This window comes from Octopus sinensis, linkage group LG16 (genome assembly GCF_006345805.1).
Source record: "Octopus sinensis linkage group LG16, ASM634580v1, whole genome shotgun sequence".
NCBI lineage: Eukaryota > Metazoa > Mollusca > Cephalopoda > Octopoda > Octopodidae > Octopus > Octopus sinensis.
Genome location: NC_043012.1, coordinates 42,841,536 through 42,862,674, shown reverse-complemented (window position 1 = coordinate 42,862,674; position 21,139 = coordinate 42,841,536). Strand labels below are relative to the sequence as shown.

General features: G+C 36.1%; 1 protein-coding gene across 5 annotated transcripts in view; it reads right to left on the bottom strand.

Moving 5' to 3' along the window:
• Positions 1-21,139, bottom strand: part of LOC115220510 (myb-related protein A) — a 156,481-nt gene that overhangs the window by 96,816 nt on the left and 38,526 nt on the right. For all 5 annotated transcript variants that reach the window (XM_036510081.1, XM_036510082.1, XM_029790647.2 and 2 more), the window contains exons 4-5: positions 14,980-15,083; positions 8,391-8,519 (exon numbers count right to left, since the gene is read on the bottom strand). In XM_036510081.1, the coding sequence (XP_036365974.1) occupies positions 8,391-8,519; positions 14,980-15,083 (233 nt within the window). The remainder of the gene's footprint in view (positions 1-8,390; positions 8,520-14,979; positions 15,084-21,139) is intronic.

Here is a 21,139-nt window from a genome sequence, read left to right as displayed (position 1 = left end):
GTCAATACATCTATTGAACATAGAGTTCCGCATTCACTGTTTGGTTCCGTTCACGCAATTCCTAATGGATAATCCCTTCCCAGTCCCACAACATAATTTTATGTGGATGAAGATCTTGTTTCATGCGCAGTGTTGCTTGTTTACCGGGGCTAAGCCATTCCTTATGCTGCTTCATGTTGATTATACAGGTACCATTTTTCATCACCAGTAACAACATTAAAGAAATTGTTGCTTGTGTCTATGAGTTGAGTAGTGACAAGCGAGCAAACCAGTGGAAATTGTGGCTCATTGATTTTCGCTGTTGTCACTTAAAGCACGCAGAAAAGTCCATTTTCTGCACCAGTTCCCTTGTCGTTTTCGTGCAAAAGTTGGTTTAGTCGCTCTTCATCAAACTCAACTGGACGGCCAGAACGAGGTGTGTCTTTGAGGTCAAAATTTCCATTTTTGAACTTGGCATACCAATCACGAGCTGTTCTTTCAGCTATAGCACACTCTCCATACACAGCGAGCAGCTTTTGCAGCCTTAGAACCTTAATTAAAAGCAAAAAGAAGGAGGTGTCGAAAATGCTCGTTTCTCTTAACTTGACATTCCATTTTAATGATCTGAAAACAAACTAAAATTAACTAGAAATAAACAAAATAGATTCCAAAATGATTCAAAAATAGAATTCTCGAAAAAAAATAGATTCTAAAATTTAAAAACGCAATAAATTCCAAAATTTTAAAAAATGGCAGGAACTTAGTTGCCAACCCAATAGATGAAAGTATATAGTTTTAGAAATAATATTAACAAAAATGTCAGCCACTAAACTCTATTCAAAAATAGACGGAAGAATATGAACCTTTTTATTAGTAACAAACTACATTTTAATTCATTGCTTATTTTATATATATATATATATATATATATTGTTGATGAATTCATCGTTACCTGCATATTTACTTTTTTATATTGAGTAATTTGTATTTCCTACAGATTTTACAAATTCTTCAAAACTGAAAAACTGCGAACTTATACACTTAGACAACCAAATCTTTGATTCCATATTTAAATCGAAAATAATAAAAGAATTTAAAAAATGAAAGCAATAAAACATTCTCTCAAAATATGTGGCTATTATTTTAATAGCACTGTCACCACTGAGTTTCCTCCATGTCCATTTTTCCATGCTTGCATGAAGAAAACTGCCCATACTCACCAGTTTTCAAACAAGATAATAATCCCCAACAACAAACAGCCCAGACACAGCTATATGGAAAACTGAAAACAAATCAAGAAATCCAGGAATGTTTTCACAATGTGCTGCAAACAAAAGATACCATCTGTATGATGGTTTTTGTTTATGAAAATGAGGGGAAATATAAACTCATTTGCACACACATATACATACATGTGTTTAAGTGATCCATCAGGGATAGTTGCAGAGGTGTTCAAAATATCTCTGATGTAGAATACAAGATTACCATCAGAATAGTTAACGAAGTTATACAAGAAGGTAATCCTATGATAGGCATAGCAACATCATTGTTAGCAATGAAGACAAAAGAGATACCTTAAAGAGATGAAATTATAGAGGAATAACTATTTGATCAGGTTATGAAGGTCAGAGAAATATTCATAGCACAACTGATCCATGATATAGTAAAGTGACATGAGATGCAATTTGGCTTTTTGCCTGGAAGAGGTACCACAGGTTTAATCTTGCTAGTGAAACAACTGCAAGAGAAATACTTGGTTTAGAGTAAACCACTATTCTTTGCATTCATTGACAGGGTAGCACATTCAGTTATTTGAATGAATGGCTTGTGCAGGCAGTACAAGCTTTATACCAAGGCATAGTAAGTGCAAGTGAACAATGAATTCATTGTTGATGGTAGGAGTCCACCATGATTCAGTCCTACACACCATCACAGAGGAGTTTCAAACTAGATGTCCACAGAAACTCCTCAATGTTGATGATCTAGTTCTCATAGCTGAATCTATAGTAGAATTAGAAAGGAAATCCCAAACAGGGAAGCTAAACCTAGCATTGAGATATTTCAAAATAAACTTAGCAAACATTAAGGTTTAGTAAGCAGGAAAGAAGTCAGAATCCTGGTATCTTCGGGGAAATGGCTTTGCTTAATAAGCAGAAAAGCAGTGGGTATTAACTCTGTATATTGAACTCATTGTAAGCAATGGACACACAAGAGGTATAGTGGAATTACAGGAAGACTAACAGAGAAACTAAGTTTCATATGTGGCACATACAGGAGCAATGCATACTATGAGCACGAGAGAAATATTTTCTCTTAAAAGCTAAATAGCTCACTAGAAGTAGTCAGTAGTTTTTGTTACCTAAGAAATGTAATTGGCAGGGAAGGTGGTTGTTCCTAAAGTATAGCAACAAAGGTAAGAACAAGTTGGGAAAGTTCAGGAAGCTATAACTGCTGCTGGTAACAAAAGGGCAGGCTGTAAGCTGCTTGTGTTAAAAATGCAAAATTGCAAAGCAGTGAGACATGGGCCTTGAATACCTAGATATACAATGTAAGTGTGTATGAACGACAAAGTACAAAATGTATTGAGGGAAAAATTAAGAATCAGATGTAGTGTACAAAAAAGACTGTGCTGGTATGACCATGTGATGCATATGGATGAAGACAATCTATCATAATAATGAGCTTGTTTGTAAGTTTGTCCAAAATCACGCAATAAAAGAGTAGACGAGTTACGTAAGAGCAAAAAAAGAGACAAGACAAAATGGTAATAACAATGAGAGAGGGAGTGATATCAAACACCGCCTCACACTCTCTCTCTCTCTCTCTACAACAACAACATTTTCATTCAATGAATGCTGATTTTTTTAAATTTTCCTGGTAAACATTAATAACAATATTAAGAAAAGTAAAGAAGATTTTTGCACCTCAAAATTATCTTTTCTGTATCTCTATGGATGTTTGACTGTTCTGGAAGATTTTTCTGCTTAAAAAGTTGCAAACTTAATAGAATATAAGATAAGTAAATAAGGAGTAATTTTTAAGTCATAAAATTAAAATATTGTCTATTGAAAGAAAACTTCTTTCAATAGACAATATTGTTGATATAGACAATATTGTTTAACCCTTTCGTTACCAAACTGCCCAAAGTCGCCCGAAAAAAATTTTGGTTAATGTGACCAAACCGCCCAAAGCCGCCCGAATTTACCTATTCATATTTAAATGAGAATATCAGAGCAAATCTCTTTAGTACATTCGTGAAAACACGTGATTATGCTTCGTAAACAGTTCATCTACAGTTTTGTACAACGATTGACGTGTAATTTTAATTCCCTGAATTTTGGGAGATTTTTTTCCACATTTTTTTCGGCATCGATTTTTCTTCAACTTTGAAAATGGATAGGAGTTTCATGTTATCAAGCATTGATTCCGTATTGGAAAATTTGTGAAACAAATACTGGGTACTGTTGTGGATTTAGTTTTTATACAGGGAAACTAATGTTAGTCAGCATGGCTTAGGGTATGATGTGGTCTGGAAGTTATTGTTTGAAGCGATCAATGCGGAAACAAACTTACACAGAATGTAAACAAACACAAAATGGGGGTTCAAATTTCGGAAAATTTGTGAAGCAAATACTGGGTACTGCGTGGATTTAGTTTTTATACAGGGAAAATAATGTTAGTCAGCATGGCCTAGGAAACGATGTGGTCTGGAATTTATCATTTCCATACCATAACCAGGGCCGTATATTATTTTTTTTACCGATTTCTTTAGTTTGGTCAAACTTATGGTGGATTCCAGTATTTCACTTTATTCCACCTTTATGGTACACCTGTTGTGCATTAAATTCAACTGATGATATAGTGATGTGCACAATTCTTCTTTATCAAAATTTTGTTGCATACCCATTTGAATATTAGCTGATGATTCATTTTCTATGGTGATGTTTAAACAAAATTTTAATATTTTTACCTTTTGCTCAATTTACCTGTAATTAAAGTCACTTTGAGACAAAAGTTATGCAATAGAATTGATTAAGAACCCTTTCTTTAATTATGTTCCAAATACCACATTAATATGTTGATAAGTAAAAAAGTTACAGTTATTTAATGAAACAAGCCTAGATTCATGATTATTTTAGAATTTAATTGAAACTCATGAGGGGTGTATTTTGGTCAGAAATATAGTAATGAAAGGGTTAAAGAATGCTAAATATAAAAGGAAGGTATTTACAAATATTTACTGATACAGTGATGTTTGTAAATATTTATGAAGAATTTTGCCAACAGGGTGAAATTTGTCTTCAAGATCTTTTTCCATTTCAGGCGGTAGAGAGAGAGAGAGAGAGAGAGAGAGAGAGAGAGAGAGAGAGAGAGAGAGAGAGAGAGAGCATGTAGACGGTTGTGGGGAAAAAGCCATTAATGTAATCATGTGTAATTTTGAACTTTGTATGGTTATGTATAGAAATATAAACAAACTAACGCGTACACACAAACATACCCATTTGTTTTGAAGTTTGTGTTCTGTTGTATTAAATATACTCATCTACCTGCTTTGGAGAATGAATCAGACATAAGGCGACAGTTAGCCAGAGAGATACAAAGGCAAAGAACAGCCAGTGTCACTCAGGAAGAACTGGATGCAATAAGATTATACAATACATTAAGGTTATTAAATCAATCACAAGAAGTGAGACAAGAGAGATGGGTGCAAAAAAATACTTAGTGGAAGCAAGAAAGGAGAAGAGGCCTTTATTCCGCGCATCAACCTCCGTCCCAGTGAGACAACCCTTCCCTTTATTATGAGTAGATGACAATTTCCTCTTATCCCAGTATTTGCAATGACTATAAACAAATCACAAGGGCAGAGCTTCAATAATGTTGGTATCAATCTACCATCAACAGTATTCAGCCATGGACAACTTTTCATTGAGTAGAAGTTGTAATAAAATTAAAATGTTGGTAAAGGACCATCCAAGACAAGGCGAACTCATTGCTAGAGTTTTCACTAGGAACATGGTGTTGAAGCAATTACTGGGATAAAGGTTGTAATGTTTTTAATTTCCATATTGTTTTCATGCCGTCATTTCTGATGGCACAGGTTCACTAGTACATAGAGAAGTTCTAATCAATATAGCTACTTTCAAAAGAAAGAAACCCAAGAAGACATTGGAACAAAGTGGTAAAGCTGAGTCAGGACCTCCTGGAGGAGATGACAAAAGTCCAGGATGATTGAAGATATGCAGTATTTGAGAAGACCCATCCATCTCAGCAAAATAGATTCTGAAAGCACAATATGCATATATCTGCACAACTGGACCTCTTACCCAATTTCCTCCTGGAGCCATTCCCCAACACCCAGCATCTCTCTCTAACTGTAGTATTTTGCTGCAGTAATTACATGTGAGCAGAACTGTATACTACAACAGTTCCCTGATACCATTATCTTTCTTACTACCCAAAATTATTTTACTTGATATCCAACCTTCATTGATTATATTAACCTTCTCCATCCACATTTTACTTTCGTCACTCCCTTGAGACACTCTGCCCAACCACTATTCATATCTCACTCTCCTCATATACTACACCTGCCTGACTCTTCACTCTTGTGCAACTTACCAAACCACATGTTATCTCACTTCCATCCTTCCATTCTCTACTCTACCATTATATTCAACTGCGCTTCGCTCTTTTCTGCACTGTCACCTCCTACTCTCCAGCTACCTGCCTCAACTCATGTATTATTGATCATCCTAATCCCTTATACACTACTAACTATATCCACTACTCAACCCTACCCAATATCAAAGTCATCGTCTACTTTTTTTTCATCTGCCTTCCAATGAATACTATTCACCCTTCAATACTTGTTCTTCTGTTATTCATTATATTCACCCCTTCACCTGTTCCCCACTTCTAACCAACTCTCACTTTTCCTCATACACTCTTGCAACCCCTACCTATCCACATTCTGTCTTTCTGTCCCACCTCACTTCTATTTATCTGGTACATAGAGTCCAATGACAACTCATCACCACTATTTTAATTTCTCAGTCCAGCTCCACCCCAGTTACTCCTACCCTCTTACCAAATTCATCTGCAATTTTAATTGCTTCCCCTTTTCTAGATTTTACTGGTACTTTTCCTTGAGTGATTGTCAATAATAGAATGGGCTCCAACCACACTAAAATATTTGCTAGTCATCTTAATGCTGAAACCATCAACCTCTTCGCTGCCCCCCCCCCACACACACACATTCAGCCATCATCTTAACAGCACTGACACACCTCCCTTACTTGTCAACATCTCACATCCTTCATCAAGTCCTCCCAACCAGCTCTGGAATTCACATTTATCATCTCTAAACCCCTCTTAACTTCTTAGACACCTACATTTTCATTGACTCTGCCATTTCTCCAACTCCATCTGTTACAAACCTGCTAACTCCATTTTAATTTTTTTCCTACATTAAATCAACTATCTCATATCCTTTCAGAATAATCTTTCCTTTCTTTCAGAGGTGACTGCATCCTACATGATGTATGGTCCACAGTTCCTTCATTCCATACAGGATCTAATCTGGATCCTCTACATGTTCTTACTCTTAAAGTAAAACTTAAGTCCATAATAATGCCACTCTGTACAACACCAGGCCTAAGTTGCTGATTAGTTAGTTCACTTGCACTGCCAAGAATGTCACATTAAATACCAACTTTGTGGTTTCTTATATGTAAGTGAAACTAGACAAATGTTTGCTGATTAATTTGGTTGCAATTTGCTAAACATGCAAGGCAACAATGGAGGATAACCAAAACTCATTGCATATCACTCCCCATCATCATTTTTATGTCTTTGGTCTTTTATAGCATTGCAGCACCTCAGTCATCTGGTTTCTTCAGGAACGAAGATTGACCTTCCAGTTAGGGATGCTTTTCCTGCAGGAACAATATCTGAGTAGTTTTCCTTCGATATCCATCTATTGTCTTCATAAAAGCTTGCCCAGCCTCACTGCCACCTACTCACACATTCTTTGCTTCTTAATTCTACTACTTATCCACTCCTCTTCTTCCTCATTGTTGACTCAATTCCATGATTGCCATATATCACCTCACTGTACATGATTAACTCTCACTCCTCACCTATTTCTGCCAGAAACCACATGTATAGACTGTGCACTTTTGTTCTCGTTTTTGTTCACCATAACCACTTGATATCACATGTAATCTCATTTATTCCCTAATTCTTTCAAATCTGGTTTTTCTTCATCTCAATAAAGTGCTTTATGCTTGAAATGTTACAACTCCTTTCTTTTCCTTTCTACTTTTGTTGTGGATGAAAGCTGATATTGTGTAGCCCTATGTTAGGTCTAATCAACCAGACCCATGGGATGAAGGTAATTAGGCAGAGTAGGTTCAACCCACAGACGTTTTTCCACTTACACCTTGTCTCCACCGTGTTGAGAACCCTACTGTACACTCTGATGAACAGAACTGAATTGCATAAGGTAAATGTGATAGTCTGTACATGCTAGTCTCTCTTGTAGATTCTGGTGACGAAACACAGGCACAAAACAGACTAGATCAGAGAGTGATAGTTTCTATAGATGATGATGGTGGAGAACAATATATAAAAATATATATATATTCCAATAGGTTGTGGACAATCTATGAAATCTTCAAATAGTGTACTTTAGAACAATTTAGCTAGATGCAGCCCCATGTATTTCCAAGCAAACAACAAATTTAACGTAACACTGTAAGGTAACAAAATGCTCAGCAATTTTACAGACCTGCCACAGCTTACAAAAAATAAGTTGTTATGCCTACTTACAACTAGATGGAGAAGGTACAGACCAAAATGATCTCGACTTTACAGTCCAATGAACTTAGCCATCTGAAATCTTAGAATATAAGTTAACTTAGTCAAAATAACAAGCAAATTTCCTCCATCTATAAAGAGATTATAGTTTCATTCCCAGCAACTCATGACCAACAGATTATACAGAGTGGAATTCTAGATACACAGCACAACTTTCTAATGGCACCTTTATATCAATTGTTTCAATGAGAGATCTTCTGGACATCATTAACCTTTTAGCATTTAAACCAACCATATCTGACCAAAATATTCTTCCTGTTTTATATTCAAAGTGGACAGATCCAGCCTCTCACACCTACCCTACAATGTTAGTCTAAAAAAAATATGCAGTCACTTAATCAAAATCATAAAGCTACAAGATGATACAGGATAAATTTCTTTAAAAACTGTGAATAAATAAGCATTACATTTGACAGAACAATCTGAATGCTAAAGGGATAAAGTATTGTGACAGGAGTAATTCTTAAATGGAGGAAAAGGTTTCTTCAGGAGCCAACACTGTGGAGAGTAAAAAATATGAAGAATTAATTTACCTTCCAGGTAAATTCTTAGCAATTTCAGCCCAACGATTTCCATGAGTTTTATGCAACCGATAAATTATACTGTCTTCTTCTTCAGTCCAAGCAGTTTTCTTGATAGCAGGATTCAAATGATTGTGCCACCTGGAAATAAATATTTTGTCAGAAGTTCAACTCACCTTGTTAGTATATTTCTAGACAGAATACACTATGAATTTCAATTCAATTTTGTGTACATAAATTTTGTTTATTTACATATTAAACCATTAAGTTTTCATTATAACTTATGTCATGACAGCAAAAATTTTGTGCTTTGGATCCGAGTTAACTTATGCAAGGAAACTATTTTATTGATTTAATATATTGTTATCAAGAACTTTTTACCATACAATTTCAGCTACATGAATATTTCCTTTTCATTCATGTTTCCTAAAATCATGCACACTGCCAAACTTGGCAGAAAATTCCAAAGACCTATTTGAAGGTTCTTCACTCCCACAATACTTAAAAAAACAAAGAAAATACTTTTTGTTGAGTCTGGGGATGAGGGTTCATTATGCCATTAAAATACAAATACTGGTTCTATTTTACTTATTATTAATAGTCAAGTAGGTAACCATTTAACTAATTAACTATCGATTGCTTAATAAATTATTTGGTCTATCATTCTGCTAGGTTCATTAGCAACCCTTCATTCCCATTCACAACCTCATTAATGCCATGCCCTCTCTACTCCAGGTTTCTCTTAAGTATGTGTCTCTTTCTTCTAGTTTACAGGTCCTATATTTATAGCGAAGTGAGAACATCTCAAACCTGAAGCATGCCTGGAGTGGAAAAGTCAGGTCATTCATGAAGATGCAAATGGCAACAAAAAGACTTTGATGAACCTAGCTGACTTATTGGTGGAAAGATTAATGAAACAATCAGTTAGTTAATTGATAAACTGCTAATAAATTGACTAATAATAATAACAGTGAAATAATAATATTTCATAAAGAGGTAAATCATTAGTTTTAAATCCCTGAGCGAGAAGTAAGTAATAGCAGTACTACAGAGTAAAATCTATTTGCCAACATAAATTAGCAGTCCTGATTAGGATAAAGTTACATCTTTTCCAGCTGGCTACTAGTAACACAACTGTGTCCTTGTACCTCAAATAAGGGAACTAATGTCCCCACTCAGCCTTAACCCTTTCGTTACGGTATTTATTTTGAGATGCCCTGTGTTTCTTTCAATTACTTTATATATAACAAATAATTTAGTAAAATAACTTAGTTATTATTCAGCTAGTGTTAGGAACATAAATTGTAACTAAGGTTTGGTGAAAGATTTTAATTCAAAACTTTATGAAAACAAAACATTTGTACTCAGAGCCAGAGCCGGTTTCAGCTGGGTTGGTAATGAAAGGGTTAAACAGCACCTGCTGACCATGGTTTCTAGGTCATTTCCCTTCACCGTTGACTAGAATTGACAGCACAAGGCTATGTTCAAGGTATATACTTTTAAAGTGACACACAGTCACTGATCTCGTAAAGAGAAAAACCATTAGTTTTAAATCTCTGGGGCTAAAAAAAGGTAGTAACATCTTCCTAATCAGGACTGCCAATCTACGTTGGCAAATAGATTTGACTCTTAAAACTAATGGCTTTCCTCTTTATGAGATCAGTGACTATGTGTCACTTAAAAAGTATATACCTCAAATAAGGCCTAATGCTGCCATCTCAAGCCAACGGTTATCCTGTGCCAATGAAGAGAAATAACCTAGAAACCATGGTCTGCAGGTAACACTTGAAGCTGAATGGGAACATTAGCTCCGTTATTTGAGGTATAAGGATGTGGCTAGAAAAGATGTTTTCCTGGGGCTAAAAAAAAATGGTAGTAACACAGTCCTAATCAGGACTGCCAATTTACATTGGCAAATAGATTTTACTCAATAATATTTCACTTTTATTATAAATAATAAATTGACTAATCATAATAAAAGTGAAACCAGAGAGTGTTTGTTACTGGCATAATGACTCTTCTAAGATACAAAAAAAAAAATAACTGTTCCAATATAAAAACCCATATCAAGAATCTAGCAAACCATATATATATAAAAATAGGCACTGGTGGAATAAGTTAATATTTCAGCCAGGAAACCCCACAAGGGTTTTTGTGGGTTTTTTTTTATTTTTAAATTTTATTATAATAACAATGTGGTATGTGTATGTGGTCAGTCCACCACAGCTGATTGGAAACAGCATAGTGTTAATTGATGAAATTTCTACTCTCTCTAAAATCTGTGTATAAAGTGTAAACAATTTACAGCTAATCCTGAGAATTGGACGAAGGAACTTTTGGTAAAAATGTTCAAGGGTGTTTATGTTATGGTTGTAAACAATCCGTGTTTCTACTGGATAAAAAAGGGGGAAATGGTACAAATGCACAAAAAATCTAAAGTTTTGTGCTCACTTTAATAAGGTCTTGTATCCACATGAAGACAAAGAGAACCAAAAGATTCAGCTGCAATTTGCATAGAACATGCAATTCCAGTGTTAAGTTCCTTTTGAGTTAACCATGCCATTAAGGTGTGTAAAGGAATCAATAACAGCAAACCTTTTATGTTTCACATACATATGAAGAACAATAGGGGACTACCTTGGTGCAAGTTGATACATTACTACAGTTTTCTTAGTATTAACCCTTTCATTACTATATTTCTAATCAAAATACATCCCTTATGTTTCAATTTAATTCTAATATAATCAGGAATTTAGACTGGTTTCATAAAACAACTCTTTTTTTATTGATCAACGTATTAATGGGATTTTAGAACACAATTTAACAAAAGGTTCTTAAATCTTTTATATAATTGCTTCAAAGCAACTCTGATTACAGGTACATACAGATAAATTCAACTAAATATAAAATGATTTCAATTTTCTTTAAACGTCATCATAGAAAATGAGTTATTAGCTAATATTCAATTGGGTTATACAACAAAATTTTAATATAGAAGAATTGGATACTGAATTATCAGTTGAACTTAAATGCGCAAGACAGGAGTAGCAATAAAGGTAACTAAATGAAATAAACTTACACACACACATCAATAAACAGAAACAAATAATAATGATTCACAATACAAACTGATCAAACTTTGTTACTCACCTTAGAGATAAATAAAAAATTTGAAAAAAGATATTTATAAAATTAAATGATATGTGTATAAATCAAACACTGTTTCTATCACTTGTAAAGCACTCCACTCTACATAACACAAGTTTGCAGAATGCACATTAGAAGCTCATTTCAACAGCCGTCCACTGGGAGCTTTCCATTTTTGATGAAGACATTCATGGCACTGCCTTTTGTAACTCCTGATTTTCTCTCATTTATCAGCTGATTTATCGGAAACTTTCTATCATTTATCTCTCATTTATTGGAAATTGGCTGAATTCAGAGGGATATGTCTTTGGTAGGCTTTAGATTTTCTCCTAACAGTAATTTTTTTATGCAAAAAAAAAACCCAGCTCTCAATTGTGTTGCTACATCTGCAATTCCTGATTTGGTATATAGTATAAATGCATTAACAATACTCATATTTACTATATACCAAACCAGGTATTGTCACCATGCATTACCTGGTTGGTAGACCAGGCAATACCTTATCTGATTCATCCAATCTAAACCACCCAACGTTCACAATGAGGTGCCATTTTCATCCATATGTAGCTGTTCACATGTAGATAGAAAATTGATTTGCCTTTTATCATCTCTATATGCAAGTTTTCTTTCAGCCGTTGGATATCTTCACCTCATTTTTTTAAATTTTGCTTTTTTATATCCAATAGCACCCCTTTCCTACATACAACTATTGTAGCACATGTATATGTTGCTATAGCTTCTAACTCCAATGCCAGTTTGACCAAACCGAAAAACTAGTCAAAAGTAATATATGAATTCCAGACCACATTCTACCCTGGCTTACATTACTCTCCCTTTTCCCTGTAATAGAAATTGAACTGACAGCAGTACCCGATGTTGGCTTCACAAATCTTTCGAATTTTGATTCCTCCATTTTGTGGGTTTTCTGGGAATATACTGTCAGAAACATACTCTGCTTTTGTATCCCACTATACCATGATTGATGGACAGGTGTCTCCCAGGTTTATAGAAAGTTTTATAACCATTTTGAACACAGTCAATGAGGGATCTTACTTTAAATAGGGGATCAAAGTTTGGTTCCCCACATACTGGTGCACTACAAGTGTCGTTAATATATAGGTACTGTGGTAATTTTTAAAATTTTGTCTGTGGCATGGATACTGGAAACATATTGGTCACCAATAGTTTGTTATTCTGGGTAGCTTCTTTATTCCTACTTGATTTTATCTAAGTATGTGGAAGACCATAAACAGTATTTTATTGCATAGCAATTAGTTTCCACTAACAGCTTCAAACAACTGCTTTCCACACTAACTGCTTCACACAAACTAGGAGGGGAAAATTTTTTTAAATAGTCTAATGGTTTTATTTCCTGGGAAAGACTGGGACTAGGTCCAGTCACTTCAAAAAAAAAAATCAATAAGAAAATGTTTTAAAACTTTTGTTCCAATTGTGTACATATCCATTTTCTTCATCACTGAGTTACTTCTGTTTCTGAAAGTGAAAGCTATTCGGACAATATCTGATTCATTTTCACACACTATGTATTTTGATTGATTTTTCCATGTCTTCAGTCAAAAATCCTTTGAAATGTGATTCACTACTTGACAACATACTATTATCCATTTTCCATCAGTATAAAAAAATTTTTTAAACAAAACAAAAAAATAACAATATAGACAAAAAATGGGGGGGGTCCCTCTCTCCAAAAATTCAGAGGTCAGATATCATGCCAAATAATGTTGGATACTCAAACTCAATTTTAACATAGCGACATCAAGTGTTTTCATGAATGTACTCATGAGATTTGTGCTGAAATCCTTATTTAAATGTAACTAGATTATTTCAGCTGTGTTGGCATCATTTGCCATTGAAATTCTCAGCTGAATTCAGATGGTTTGGTCGTAAAAGGGTTAATTGCTAATCTAAAGATGTCACAAGCAGTGTCAAATGCTTTGATGATTTTCTGTAAATCAGTCTCACTGTGAGATACTAAATCATTAGTATAAAGAAAATCTTTAATAAGTGATATATGTGCGTCTATTTCTATGTGTCTCTTTTGTCTTTTACTTGTCAGTCATTGTTGGGACAACAAGTTAAAGGGTTTAGTCAAACAAATCGATCTCAGTGCATGTTTTTAAAACTTGTGCTGCAATATAAACAAGCAACATTAGTTGTCAAGCAGTTCTGGTGGATGGAGACACACACACACAAGTACATGTACTTTATATACACAACAAGCTTCTTTCCATCTATCAAATCAACACACAAGGCTTTGGTGAGCCTGAAGCTATAGTAGAAGACACCTGCTCAAGGTGCTGCATGGTGGAACTGAACTCAAGACCATATAGTTGGGAAGCAAGCTTCTTAACCAAACAATTATACCTGTGCCTACAGCCACACCTGCAGCTAGTTTATATTCAATTGCATGCAGTGGTGAGTTGAGTTCCAATTCAGAAGTTCTGGAGCTGAGGGGAATCATTTCTTAATTGCCGTTACTTCCATGTCCATTCTGACCCCGAAGAGTGGTACCTGTCAGGGTCCCATCTATGGGTTAAACAGATTTGTGAGGGGTAGTGGAGACTGCCATCATTTCTGATTAGGCTGTAGAGAAGGCAGCTCTTCTAGGCAAAAGATACTCTGACATAAAACGACATAAAACTTACAGTCACAACAATCAGTCATTTTGCAATAATTGTCACTAGAACCTACTATGGTGACCGAGTGGCAAAAGTGTGGTATGAGCTTTTGTCACCTAAATTCAGTGACACACAGATGCCTCACTATCGTTTCATTCTTGATCTGTTTTGTATTTTATAAACTCCCATGGCAATGGATGCATGGCTACATATCCACACATATGTAAGGATGAAAATCTGAACAATGAGGCTGAATGTGGGAGGACTACCATCTGATAGATAAGGCAATTATCATTCACCAGAAGCAATAAAGTACACAACAATATATCAGTGTAAAGTATTCCTAATACTTCAGTTTTGTATTTGGTTTGCAAGATTATTCATGTAAACATGTACTTTTAGTTATAGTGTATGTGTGCGCGTGTGCCTAACATGGTGTATATATGTACTTCAAACACCCAAAACTGTGATTATTGTCCACTCTACTTAACTTATGCCTTGCAGGACCAGCTGAGAACCTCATTGCCACCATCTATCTCTTGCAGGTCCTACTTAATCATTTTCTTTTTCTCCTGCTTTCCCTTACTAGGTGTGAGAACCCATGCAGATCCTTCTGGGCCTTAAGGTTAACATAGCAGACAAAGGTTTTAGTAAGCAAAAAAAATTTTTTTAGAAATCATAAGAATATTCAAGCATCTAAAGTTTTGAAAAGAAAACTAAAAGACCATTTCAAAAATAACAAAATTAAATTGGATGTCATTTCTTTGATTTTAAGAAAACTCTTACACAAAAATAGAATGAACAAAAACACTAACCTTTCTCTACACTGCTTTCCTGTTCTCCCCTTCAACTGTTTCGAAATATGTGTCCAACGTTTTGGACCATATACATTCACTAACTGAAGAACTTTCTCATCTTCCTATAAAAATTTGAAATAATATTTTGTTATTACCACCGTTTTGCAATTTATATACAAACTTGAAAAACAGACTGAAAATAAGGAAGCTTTCAGCTAGATGTCAAAAAAACTACTTGAAAGTAAATGAAAAGTGAAGAGTAAACTTAGGTCTTTGTTGATATCCTGGTGTAACAACTGCTAATGTTGACTGGACACTGAATGCATACAGTACAAAAGTGTTAAGATGATGGTGTAGCAATATTGCTATCTTCACTGTTTGAGAAAAACATTAGGAATGATCTCGCTTGAGATTACAAACATCTTTGGCTAGTTTAACCTTGTTGTGTCCACTGATCTGATTGGTTAGCATCTAAGCGCAGTCTGTCTCTCTACTTATTTCGCACCAGTGTGTAAACTGACCAATCACGGCTTTCGGATAGGACCTTTCATTTGGGCCATCTTAACTCCATAAATAGGCTGATTATTTGATGATTCAAGGTCTTTCGGCTTAAGACCTTTTAAGGTCTTGGTCGGAGACCACACAGAGCTTACTCAACCATGTTCCAGTTCGAAAGGCAGACGACAGCCAAGCCAACCATACTATGAAGACGCTATTGTAAACCAGCGACAGACAGTCATCACCAGCATCGTCTCCATCTATGAAGATTCCAACTTGTACACAACAAGATAAATAGATTCAACTCATGCTGTTAGTGTGAAAATCTCACCACGGAAAAACAGTTGCAGTATATATATATCTGAAAGAATATCTATATCAAGAGAAAAATATGCACAAGTGACTCAACTAATCTCCGCTCCGAGACTCAAATCTTGTTATAGAACTCATTATCGTGTACTACATGAACTGGTAAAATAACTCTAAAATAACTCCATTTTAACTCAAATTGTTCAGACTTCTCTTATGCTCTGTTGTATTCGCATGCACCTTATTCTGTACTTCTGTCGCACACACGAACACACAGACACAAATATTATAAGCATGCATTCATGACACAACACTACGCTAATAATCACAAATCACTTTGTACACAGTGAATAAGTTAAAAAAAAAAAAATTGAAGCAAAGATGATATTCGAATATTGGTCAATTTAACTGGCACTAAGTCACCTATGTGGGATGTTTGAGTGAACAACAGTTTAGCATAATTACACCATAGCATGAACAAAGACACGTATCCGATTTCCACTTAATTTTTCACTGTTGTTTTCATTTTTACAGTGGCTTTTACGTGCACACACACACATCAAAGCCATAGAGGAAAAGAAACGAAAGGTAATTAGAAATATAAAAGAAATTAATCAAACAGAACATAATGTTTTTGCTTAATGGCCCCACAACAATTTTGGCATTTTTTAATACAATGTCTAACACACAATCTAAGAAGTTGTTCAGTAAGCCAAAATCACCCAGTATCATTCCAAGTTTGTGTATACAAAAATGTGCTATAAATATACATCATTACTTTTAATTTCTACTGGTAATATACTGATTTAACATAAGCGTGGCCAGTTTTTGCACACATCAGCAAATGTTTTGTTTACTGATAGCTATACGGAGGGAAAAAGTATCAAGGTAGCTACAAATGGCCATGGGTTTTTGTTACTGAGAAGGTGAAATTATGTCAAAACACCAGCTGACAGGCCACTGGTGACATTTCAAGCATATTGTATTTTTAATACATAATGTCCCTTAGCAGAAGATGTACTCCAAGACAAAAATCATCAGCAAGTGCCTCTCCATATCTGTGACTACAAAAATATTGTATAAATCAACCTCAAGAAGCCAGCCAGCCACATGATAACCTACCAGTCAGGTTACTGTGCCAGCCAGATTGTTTTCATTCTCACCAGACAGCAGAATGCATGGTTGCTCTTAAATGCAAAGACCCTCCCTGGTGAAGAAAGTAACTTTAGACTCCAGGCCAGAAGGATGCCAAGAAGCAAACCAATCTGGAATAGAAGGATTTGGAAGCTTAACCCTTCATATGTTCAGAGATTTAGGGATATCCTAATTGCGAATTTTGACGAGAGGGTGGAGAAGCTCCAGACTTGTGACATAGAGGGCAACTGGAAATTCCTGCAGGACAGATTGCTGAGGGCCACAGACCATATCTGCAGCTGGTGCAAAGTTCCATCCGAACCAAGGGTAATGTGGTGGTCAATGCAGAAACTAGGGACTGACGAGTGGTTGGTGAGAGCTCTACAAGCCATGTACAGGGACACTACCAGTGAGGTGAGAGTTGGCAACGAGTACAGCAAAGAATTTAGAATACAAGTAGGAGTTCACCAAGGAACAGTCCTCAGCCCCTTCTTGTTCATCATAGTCTTCCAGGCAATAACAGAGGAAATTAAGACAGGCTGCCCCTGGGAGCTCCTCTATGCTGATGAACTTGTTCTTATAGCTAAATCACTAACAGAACTAGAGAAGTTCCAGGTATGGAAGCAAGGTCTAGAATCGAAGGGCCTTAGAGTTAACCTTGCAAAAACTAAAGTCTTCATAAGTAGGAAGGCAGACAAATCACAAATCCCTTCAGGTAGATGGCCCTGCTTGATCTGAAGAAAAGGCATAGGTAGAAACTCCATAAGATGCACCCAGTGTAAGCTATGGACACATAAAAGGTGCAGCAATATCAGAGAAAGGTTAACCAGGAAGATTGCTTTTGTTTGTGGAAGATGCACAGGTACAATAAAAACTGAAAATGCACAGAAAAGACTCCATCAACTGCCAGGTGGATAAGCTAGAAGTATTAGATAGCTTCCATTATCTAGGTGACCAAGTTAGTAGTGGAGGTGGATGGGCTGAGAATGTAGCTGTGAGAATAAGATTAGGCTGGGCAAAGTTTAGAGAGCTCCTGCCTCTGCTGGCAACAAAAGGCCTCTCTCTCAGAGTGAAGGCAGATTGTTTGATGCCTGTGTGCCAACAGCTATGCTACATGTCAGTGAAACATGGGCTGTGAAAGCCAAGGACATGTGTAGGTTTCAAAGAAATCAAGCCAGTTTGCTTTGATGGATGTGCAATGTCAGTGTGCATATTCATCAGAGTGTAAGCATCTTGAGAGAAAAGTTGGAAATAAGATGCATCAGATGTGGTGTGCAAGAGACAACTGCATTGGTATGGTCATGTGATACATATAGAGAGGACAGCTGCATAAAGAAGTGTTGATCTCTCACTGTGGAAGGAACCTCTGGTAGAGGTAGATCTAGGAAGACATGGGACAAGGTAGTGAAGCATAATCTTCAAACTTTGGGTCTCACAGAGGCAATGACTGGTGACCAAGACCTTTGGCAATGTGCTCTGGTTGAGAGAATTTATGAAGCTAAGTGAAATCGTAGATGTGGTTGATGCTGATATGTTACTGACACCTGTGCCAGTGCCACATAAAAAGCACTTTTGAGCATTAGGCCTCACAGAAGCAAAGTGGCTGAGCTCCTCTCAAGTATTTGCCCTCACAGAGGCAATGGCTGAGGCGTTTGGCATTATATTGTGCTTGAGAAGAAGACGCAAAACCACAGTTGTGGTAGGTGCCAGTGGCACATATAAGCATCCAGCTGTAGAAACCATGCCAAATCAGACTGGAGTCTGGTGCAGCCTTCCAGCTTGCCAGCCCTAGTCAAACAGTCCAACCTATACCAGCATAGACAACAGACATCAAATGATGAAATCATGTACATCATCATTTTAATTTCTGTAGCTCCAAGTGTATATACTGTTATATAAATATCTCTCTCTCACACACACACACACGCACACACTATGCCTCTGCCTCATTTTCCTCCTGTAACATTCATCCTCAATACTGGCAAACGGTGAATGGTTTGAGAGAATCCAATGGGCTTGAAGACTACATTGTGCTCTAGTTTCTGCTTAGGTATTGTTTCTAAGGATTGGCATAGCTTATCAACTCCTGTCAAACCATCCAACCCATGCCTAACATAGAAAAAGGACCTTAAACACTGAAGATATATATCATTATTATCCTTTAACTTCCCTTTATCGATGTTGGCATGGGTTGGATGTTTCAACCAAAAGTGATGACCCAAAGAGCTGTGCTGAGCTCCGATGTTTGCTTTGTCAGGGCTCCTACAGCTGGATGTTCTTCCTAACACCATTCCTTATATTGTGTATATTAGGTGCTTTTCTTTGTGGCACTAGCACCAGTCAGGTCACAAGGACTCATAGGACAAAACTCCACAACTGAATGAGATATAATAGTGAAGTGGGTGAAAATATGATACAGGGATGGGCACAGATATGTTGTTGGAGAGATGAATACATGTTTCCCCAGCTGGAAAGAGAGCGGGATGATGATGAGAACATACCCTCAAGCTACAAGGTGAATATGAGGAAGAAAACAAAAAGAACAGAAAAGGTGGGTGAATAGGTGAAGTGCATTAGAGTGAAAAGAGTGTGACATAATTGGAGAGTATAAATGTGTAATATATATATAGCATTCTTTTATTCTTCTACTTGTTTCAGTCATTTGACTGTGGCCTTGCTGGAGCACTGCTTTTAGTCGAACAAATCAACCCCAGGACATATTCTTTATAAGCCTAGTACTTATACTATCAGTCTCTTATGCCGAACCACAAAGTTACGGGGATGTAAACACACTAATATCAGCATCAAGTGATGGTGGAGGGACAAACACAGACACACACACACATATACACAGCCAGCTTCTTTCAGTTCCTGTCTACCAAATTCACTCACAAGGCTATAGCAGAAGACACTTGCCTGAGATGCCTTGCTGTGGGAATAAACCTGGAACCATGTGGTTGGGAAATAACCTTACCACACAGCCACTCCTGCACATGTCCTATATACACACACATTTGCATATGCATGTACCATATACCTATATTTATTTGTGTGTGTGTGATGATGATGATGACATACACACATATAAATGTATATATTTTTATCAAAACAACAGATAATTTAAATGCTAACATAAAAATAAGTAAATGTCATTGTGGTAACAAGTTGTCCTAGTTACATTATAATAAACATCATCATCACCACAATCACCATCATCATCATTTAACATCCATGTTCCATGCTGGCATGATAGTTTAACAATTCAAAGACTGCATTGTACTCCAACATCTGTTTTGGAATGGTTTCTACAGATGTACTGCATGCTATTCTCAAAAAAGCTGTTAGTATTGTTGATATTCCTCAATAGATGTACCGTCTGATGAATGTTTTCCAAGTAATGCAGAAATAGACAACTTCAACAATAATATATTTACTCTATTTGATACTTTGAATGCTCTTTAGTTTGCTTGTAATATTACATTATGGTGACACAACCAGTATACATCAAGCAAACTGTCCAGTGCACCCAACTTCTCAAGCCATGAACACACAAAGTTGTTAGAAATGGTAGTTATCAGAATTTCTGACAGGAGCTACACTATGTTTCTTTTAAAGACCGACAAATGCTTCAATCCAGATCAGTTGTTAATATTCTACAAGGTTCATGTAAAACCCACACAAACATTCAAGATTAACCCTTTAACATTCAGATCACTCAGTTAAATGTAACCTGTAGCTTCAAGATTCTAATGATTTGATAGTATATTAGAACAACATTGTGAGAGGCAGGATCTAACCAATTTAAACATAAAAACAAATAGAATATTTGTACTGGATATTGTCAGTTTAAATGCCAAAGGGTTAAATCTAAAAAACCGTTCCACTGATTGGCTGATTAATTTACCAGCATGATGTAAAACAATTCCTTACAAATGCAGTCTCTTATCTTTGCTTATTCTGTCACTACAACTACCTCTGCCCTTCTGAACTAGCTAGCTGTATACATTTTCCACCAGTTTCCCCCCCCCCCCCCATTATCTCAACTCTAGAACTCAACATTATTTTGTCCACAAGAGAGGATCATTTGTAATATAGTATCTCTGTACCAGTCAGGGATATATGTAGGAAATGAAACATGAATTAAGGATCATAAAAAGTTTTGGTTTCTGCACGAATGGTATTAATATGGAATGAGTGTGGTAAGCATTAAAGTAACTGAGAAAAATGACTTGACTCT